Source organism: Rosa rugosa, chromosome 4 (genome assembly GCF_958449725.1).
Source record: "Rosa rugosa chromosome 4, drRosRugo1.1, whole genome shotgun sequence".
NCBI lineage: Eukaryota > Viridiplantae > Streptophyta > Magnoliopsida > Rosales > Rosaceae > Rosa > Rosa rugosa.
In genome coordinates this window covers 13,709,888-13,718,807 of record NC_084823.1, presented here as the reverse complement: position 1 = coordinate 13,718,807, position 8,920 = coordinate 13,709,888, and the positions used below count along the sequence as shown (strand labels likewise).

Genomic DNA, 8,920 nt, shown 5'->3' with positions numbered 1-8,920 from the left:
TCATAGAGTAAGAAGGTAAAGCTTGAACCACAAACTCTTATCAAGATATCTTTTCCTACACCACTTAGCAACTTACCTTGCCAACCTTCAAGTTTCTTCCCAAGTTATTCCTTTATATAAACAAAGGTCTCAATATAAGTAGGCAGCCCAAGATATTTTTCGTGTTTTTGAACAATGCCAAGTTGTCAACACCCAACAAATCAGCTAACTCCGCTTGCAAATCAGACCGTACACCCTTGCTAAAAACCAACTTTCTATTTTAAATCATTATGAGTTAGGTTTCCATTTCCGGGGTACAGAATTCACCCACAAGTTGAGGGACCCCTATATACACACAATATACACATATACAACACGTAAGCTCCGAGCTAATACGTATGACGCAACTCCGTGCGTCACCTCCCACCCTCGGAAAAGACAGCCAACGTTGACAGTCTTAGAAAAACCGTCAACCAAAAAAGATAGTCTAACGTTTTTCTACTACTAGGTGGCTAGAATCTAGAGATAATCCTCAATCGAAATGCTCAGCGCCTCGCCTCCGGTAGTGGCTGATGAACTCTCACCGGCATCCTCCCAACACCCACCGCCCTGCATTGCACGTGGCTCACTTCCATTTGCCTGTCTCCCGTTCTGCGGCGACGAGCTGTTACTATAAGCATTGATGAGCTGAGCATCAACGGCCATGCCGGCATCCGAAGCCGCCTTCTGTATCGACCTCGGCGACATGTCCACCGCTTGATTAACCGAACACGGTAAGATTGTGGGAAAGTTGAGGCCCACCAGAGTCGAAGGCTTACGCAAGCAATAGTAAGCAACGTCGCGAGCCACCGCGGCGGCCTCGGCAGTGGAGAAAGAGCCGAGCCAGAGGCGGTCCTGCGTGCCGGGAACGCGGATTTCCGACACCCACTTGCCCCATTTTCTTTGACGCACTCCCTTCAACTTGCGGCCGTTCCCGGCCGTCGTCGTCGGACTGCTGCTGTCTTCTGAACTGTAACTCATTTGTGTTATCGTGTGCGAACTCGAAACTGTAAGGTTGTGTGGATTTGGTTCTGGTGGAGAGAAAAGAAGGGGCGGGAGAGGGTTATATGGGTTGAATAAGTGGAAAGTCAGAGGGGTGGTGGGGCAGGCGGTGCTGACGTGGGCAATTGGAAGAGAAGGTCAAATATTTTACAGGTCAAAGTAAAAAGAAGGGTCACTGTCAAATCGCATGGACGGTGAAGTTAAGGTGTTTAGGATATTTTATATTTTTTGTCTACAGAAAAACACGTGGATGTTGAAATTTGATTAAAGAAATGCCGAGGTGAGAATTTGGGGTTTGAAATCCACGTTAGGATTTGAGAGGTTGGATTTGGAGGTGGAGGACTCGGCGCGTGGGGATTTGCAAGTGTAAGATTGGAATGATGAGGTAAGGCATGACATCATGAGCCTCAAGTGACCCATTACCACGGCGAGTACGGGTCTGATTATTACTGACCTGTAGGACACCGAGGAATCAGTCGTTAAGGATCAACTAGGGACCAGAAGATAAAATGCCAGAAATTAACAGAAAGAATGTTCTTTATCTTTCTGCGATTCTTCACAGAATTTGTCAATTTGATGACCTAGTAGCAGATTAATTGGTAATTAAACTAATTTAATTTAAAAAGAGGCTAGCTCTATATATTGGTAAATTCATATGAGATTACACTACTTCTATACAAAATTAATCTATGTATGTATCGAACTAAATCTACTTGTATATCAATGTTACAGTAAAATTTTCTTTTTGTGATATTTCATAACTTTTGTTAAAAACATCACGCCAAAATGGATCAGAATAGAGCTTTTTTATTGAAAAAAGAAGAAGAGAAAAACATATATTAGCTCACAATTTGCAAAATTTTTGCTAAATTATCCGCATATTAAAGGTGTGTGAGAAACCGTTCATGATTTGGCACAATACTCTAACCTCAATAATCTTTTCTTAACAAAATTTATTTACTTTTAATGGGATTCTCCATAAAATATTTTAGATCACATTCATCTTTTACAAAACGAAAACAATGTGGTCGGCAAAAATAATCAAATTCTCTAATTTGTCCTTCCTCCCTTAGCACACCATATAGTTGGACAGTGGGAGTGGCATTGAATATGAACCCTGTTTGAACTAGTCTCATGACTCTCACCGTTACATAATCAAATTATTCACATGGAATTGGGCCTTACATTTATTGAAATAGTTGACATAAATAAGTCTAGAGAAAGTGATGCTAGCTTTCTTGTCCAGAGGGAAAGTTGAGCCTTGACTTGGAGACCATAAAAGAGTTGAATTTGGCTCGGCCTTTCGGGTATTTTGAAGGCCAATATAACCAAAAAGTACTACTTTGTTTGTTTCTGGTTTCATTTTCGTGAAACACAATGGTTCAAACAAACCAGGTGCCGACCTGGGCGAAGCCATTCATTTCTCTTTGTTCACCCAAAAAAAAAAACTTTTTATTTTTATTTTTTTAAGTATAAATGACAAAAGATATAACACTTACCTGCATTATTTTTGATAAACACGCTGGGACATTTTACTAAAAATATTTTCATGCGATGCTCCTATTCGAAATAAAAATATCAATTAAAGATTTTTTTTTTTTTTGAGAATAATCTCAATTAAAGAATTTTGATGGTACATAAATCTGAATTTAATGAAGAGTGATTATAGTTTTTAAAGTTGTAAAGATAGTGAGCATCTCTCTAGAGTGAGCGGTGAAAAAACGTTTGGCCTGAATTAAACCTTTCACTTTTTTTTTTTTTTTTGAGAGAATTAAAACAATCTATTAATAACCAATAACCAGACAGGTTACATATCATCGAAACTAGAGTCACGGGACCATCAACAAGAGTGACTTACATGAGCCAAAAAGGCCCAACCAGTCAAATATAACGAGATTTAGAGAATCAATTGTCAGATATTTGATTCATCTCACAGTGGAGGTATATAAAGAAGATTACAGGAATACAACAGGTAAGTACTAACTACGAAATAATTACAATATATTCTATTCCTAACGTTAAGCCATGACTCACGCTAACACTCCCCCTCAAGTTGGCGCATACACATCAACCATGCCCAACTTGTTTAGTGAGTCATAAAACGCCTTCCTGGAAACTCCTTTGGTAAGTATATCTGCAAGTTGCTCTTCAGTTGGAACAAAAGGAAAGCTAATAATTTTGGCATCTAGCTTCTCCTTTATAAAGTGACGATCAACCTCCACATGCTTAGTACGATCATGTTGTACTGGATTCTGTGATATGTCAATGGCTGCCTTGTTGTCACAATACAACTGCATAGTACTTTTGAGTTTGAAACCCAGATCACGTAACAGATTTCTCAGCCACAACAATTCACACACTCCGTGAGCCATACCTCTATACTCGGCCTCAACACTAGATCGTGCCACAACTTTCTGTTTCTTGCTCTTCCATGTAACCAAATTACCTCCCACAAATGTAAAGTAACCTGATGTTGACCTCATGTCTGTAATATTTCCAGCCCAATCTGCATCTGTAAAGCCACAAACCTCAAGGATGTTGTTGTGTTTAGAAAACAATACTCCCCTTCCTGGAGCTGACTTCAGGTACTTTAAAATTCTCATAACAGCATCCATGTGACTCTCACTCGGGTTATGCATGAAATGACTCACCACACTCACTGCATATGCAACATCTGGTCTAGTATGAGCCAAATAAATCAAGCGCCCAACTAACCTCTGATAGCGAGCTCGATCAGTAGATACCTGATCTGGATACTCAGCTAAACAATGATTTTGCTCAATAGGAGTATCCATAGGTCTGCAATCCAACAAACCTGTCTCTGTCAGCAAGTCAAGAACGTACTTCCTCTGGCACAAGTAGATCCCTTCTCTCCCCCTGGCTACCTCAATTCCTAAGAAGTACTTAAGTTCACCCAAGTCCTTCATCTCAAACTCAGAGGCTAGTTGTCTCTGCAGTCTATCCATCTCAACAGTATCATTGCCGGTGATTACCATATCATCCACATAAATAATTAGAGCTATTACCTTCCCTTGTTGGTGCTTGAGGAACAAGGTATGATCTGAGTTGCTCTGTTTGTAACCAACCTTCCGCATGAACTGTGAAAATCTCCCAAACCAAGCACGAGGCGACTGTTTGAGACCATATAGAGACTTTCTCAATTTGCATACAAAATCACCAGGAGAAGCAACTACATACCCAGGTGGAAGACTCATGTACACTCCCTCGGCTAACTCTCCATGAAGAAATGCATTCTTGACATCAAACTGTCGGAGTGGCCAGTTTAAACTAGCAGCAAACGAGAGCAGAACCTGAATAGTGTTCATCTTGGCAACAGGAGCAAATGTTTTATTGTAGTCTATACCATACGTCTGAGTAAACCCCTTTGCTACAAGGCGTGCTTTGTACCAATTCACTAATCCATCTGCATTATGTTTCACAGTAAACACCCATCGACAACCTACAGCCTTCTTGCCTTGTGGTGGAGGCACAAGTTGCCAAGTATTGTTCTTCTGCAACGCCTCCATCTCTTCCTCCATTGCCTTCCTCCACTTTGGATCCCCCAATGCATCCTGCACTCTGTTAGGTACTGATACAGCATATATTTGATTCACAAATGATTCATATGACTTAGACAACCTCCTAGTGGACATATAATTGGCTACTGGGTATTTTGATTTGGCAGTAAGAGTAGGTTCATATCTTTTGGCTGATTGACCTCGAGTGGTCCTATTTGGTAACACATATTGCTCAACGTTAGACTCACTATTGCTAGTACCAGTGGGTGGACATACCTCAAATGGGTGATCTTCAGTACCAGGAAGTTGTGGGTCAGGGGTAGAAGTGATGGCAGGAGGGGCAGTTGTGTCTTCAACTGCATTTTCAATTATTGAAACTGGTGTCTGGATGTCTGGAGCTTCTGCTTCTAGAGATGATGAGCTGATGCTCTCAACTGGATCCGTCAAAATACCTCCTGCCTGTGCGACTTCTTCTCCGCTTTCTGATTCCTCCCCCTCTCCATGATACAGCTCTTCAAAATATGAATTCTCCCCCTGAAGAGCTGTATCTGAGGAGGAAAAATAACTCATGTCCTCAAAGAAAGTAACATCCATAGTGACATAGTACTTTCTGGTTGGTGGATGATAGCATTTGTACCCTTTCTGATAACCTCCGTAGCCTACAAACACACACTTAAGCGCTCGGGCATCCAACTTAGACCGCTGGTTTTTAGGAATATGGACAAAAACAACACAACCAAAGACACGAGCTGGAAGATTATGAAATAAAGGTAAGGAGACATGAGATGCAAGAACCTCAAATGGAATTCTTCCCTGAAGGACACTAGATGGAAGACGATTGATAAGATGGGAGGAAGCATGAATAGCATCGCCCCAAAGATACTTAGGCATATGAGCACTAAAGAGAAGGGCACGAGCCATATCAAGTAAATGACGGTTTTTCCTTTCAGACACTCCATTTTGTTCTGGTGTTTGTGGACAGGTGGTTTGGTGAACAATCCCATGAGTTTTGAAAAACTATTGGAAAACATGATTAACATATTCTCACCCATTGTCAGAAGGAAGGACTTTAATGGTGCTATGGTATTGTGTTTGAACAAGAGTACGAAAAGTTTGAAAAGCTGGAAAGACTTCATCTTTGGTTTTAAGAAGAGCAACCCATGACAATCTCGTACAATCATCAATAAACAACACAAAATATCTCATACCGGACACAGTGGGTTCTCTAGAAGATCCCCAAACATCAGAATGAATCAACTCAAAAGGAATAACACTTTTATTAGAAATACTAGGAGAATAAGTAGCACGATGACTCTTGGCCAAGACACATGTTTCACAATGTAAAGCAGACTCATCCACACCAATAAACAGAGTAGGCATGGTTTTTCTCATAAGACTAAAAGATGGATGCCCTAAACGGCGATGCCACAACCAAATTTCACTTAGCTTATCAGAATTCGAAGTCAAAGCGGTGCGGGACTGTGCTCCTGGTTTCTCCCCTGCGTATGTCTGATCCAGATGGAACAACCTGCCCCTTAGATACCCCCGACCGATTAACTCCCTGGTGAGAAGATCCTGAAAAATCACATACATATGATAAAAGGTTACGGAGCATTTAGACTCAGTATTCAATTGAGGAACAAATATCAAGTGATGAGACAAGTCAGGCACATATAACACATTATGAAGTTCTAAAGTGGGAGTAATACGCACTGACCCTGACCCTAACACAGGAAAAGCCTCACCATTGGCATTGGTGACATATGACACTGGTAGGGAAGACAATTCAGTAAAATATGATTTATCATAAGTCATATGGTCAGAGGCACCATAATCAATAATCCATGTATCAGAACCAACAAAGTTAGAAATCTTTAAAACCATATCAATCTTACCACGACCAGCGATAGAGGCTGTAGGAATAGCCCCACCTGCCGTATGATGATCTTGTCCAGCCACTCCATAGAAATCGGGTTCTTGAACCAATTGAACCGCAGCTGCTTTCGCCTTAGGACGATAACCTTGCTTTTTAGGTTTAAGATGTGGGTGCAGTTTCCAACAAGTCTCTCGAACATGCCCAATATCATTGCAATAAGAACACTAAGGACGAGGGCGGTGGGCAAAACCTGGTGGAGGTCCTTGTTGATGAAGTGGGACCAAATGCTGATGCTGGAGTAAAGGTGCTGATGCTTGAATGGCTAGGCTAGAAACTTCAACTTGTGCCTGTTTGAGACTTTCCTGCTGAGATTCATCCTTACGAATATATGTAAAAGCTGTGGTCAAGCTAGGAGGGTCTGGCATTCTGAGCAACTCTCCCTTGGCACTATTATGTTTCGCATCAAGTCCTCTCAAGAATGCATGAACCCGCTCAAGTTCCTTCTCTTTCTGGTACCATGCAATATCCTCCTGATTCTTGATCTTGCAAGGACGCTTCTGATCAATTTCAGCCCATACATTCTTCAGCTTGGTGAAAAACACTGACACTGGTTGCCCATTCTGTTGCATTCTTGCAGCTTTGCACATCAGTTCATGAACCTATATAAAATCAGACTCATTTGTATAGAGATCTCCCAGTGTCTTCCATATTGCCTCAGCGGTTTCACACTCCTCCACCATCTGTAGCACATCCTCAGTCATGGCTCTAAACAGAATTGACATTACAAACCCATCATCGTCTTCCCACTTAGCATAGGCTTCCACATCATCTTCACTAGGAGCCTTGATTGTTCCAGTCACATGCCCCATCTTGTGTATCCCACGGAGATAAACCGACATAATCTTCTTCCATATTCGGAAATTGGTACCGGTGAGTTTGGTACCCCCAAAAGAACCACCTTCTGAGCTCTTTACAGAAACCTCAACCTTCTGGACCTCACTGGTCCTAGAACTGGAATTCTGATCTTCTTTCGTTTCCCCCATTGAAATAGGCAACAACAATGCACAGCGGAAGCAAGGAAAAACACAAAAAACACTTACTGCTCAAGGTGTTTCAGAACCTGACGAATTGGGCTAAGGGTAGACCGGTCTATGGCTTGACTGAAATTCGGTTGGCTTGACTGAAAAACGGTCTGTGGGCTGCAGCGAACACAGTCGAAATCGACCTGGGAGAGCGAAATTCGATCTGGGCGAGCGGAAATCGATCTGGGCGAAGATGAGCGACGACCTTAACTGAAGGAACAACGCCGGCCTGAACTGAGAAAGCCCAACGACGCGATCTGGTAACCACAACGACGCCGGGGACTGGGTCTGAATGACGGAAGACGGCGGCGGTCTGGGCAGGGGACGAAACCGATCTGGACGGGGAAGGAATTCGGTCTGGAATGGAGACGAAGCTGGTCTAAACAGAAGGAGCCGGCGGTCTGGACGACAGGGACCAGTCTGGAGGTCTGAGCGCCGGTGTGGCTGGTTGGACGCAGTGGACCTGGTTTGGATTGATCGGGAAACTACACAAGGTTGGTCTCTAAGGAGACGAAGACTAGTCTTGATAAATAACAGAAGAAGACAAAAAACAAAACCCAAACAAAGGGGTTTAGTTATGTATCAATTCCTCGAATTAAGGAAAAGAAAAGAGAACTAAGGAGACAAAGTCCTTTCGAATCTTTGCTCTGATACCAAGTCAAATATAATGAGATTTAGAGAATGAATTTTCAGATATTTGATTCATCTCACAGTGGAGGTATATAAAGAAGATTACAGGAATACAACAGGTAAGTACTAACTACGAAATAATTACAATATATTCTATTCCTAACGTTAAGCCATGACTCACGCTAACACAACCCCTAACCACCTTTAACCCTTAAACCTTTCATTTAGGTCATGAATGGGGATGAGACCGAAAACTCAAGCTCAATTTTTATCAAGCATGTATTGAACTTAACGAGCATATTCACCTGGTTAATAACGTATCAAGAAAATCATGCCCAACCACTATTGGATGTAAATCTAATAGTGGAAAGAATTATTTTTAAGTTGATTTATTTTGCTATCAACTGTTGAGCTTACATTTAAGGGTGATTGAATATAATTTATTTAGTCAGTTACTGACCAAGTGAATGCTATTGTTGAACTAATTAATTAAGATACTAAGAGAGTGCACGCACGTCACCCACAACCGTTGAGGAAATTGACGTGACCTAATAGTTTGGGACAAGAAAATAGATAATAAAAGTCCACTCCAATCTATCATAAGCTTTACTAATATCTATCTTAAGGGAGAAGAAATCCTCATTTTGATGTCAAAACTTATGCATGAAATAAGCAACTTTAGAAGCAACAAGAGTGTTATTTGAAATTAAACGTCCAGGAATAAAAGCACTTTGTAAAGGGGAGATAATAAAAGGTAATAAAACTTTCAATCTGTTGGCAAGCACTTTAAAAGA

The 8,920-nt window shown here is 41.4% G+C and overlaps 1 protein-coding gene across 1 annotated transcript; it reads right to left on the bottom strand.

Moving 5' to 3' along the window:
* Positions 1-236: 236 nt before the first annotated feature.
* Positions 237-1,073, bottom strand: LOC133706633 (ethylene-responsive transcription factor ERF020-like). The gene has a single exon (XM_062132171.1). The coding sequence runs from the start codon at positions 997-999 to the stop codon at positions 499-501; it is 501 nt and encodes a 166-aa protein (XP_061988155.1). The 5' UTR covers positions 1,000-1,073; the 3' UTR covers positions 237-498.
* Positions 1,074-8,920: the final 7,847 nt, after the last annotated feature.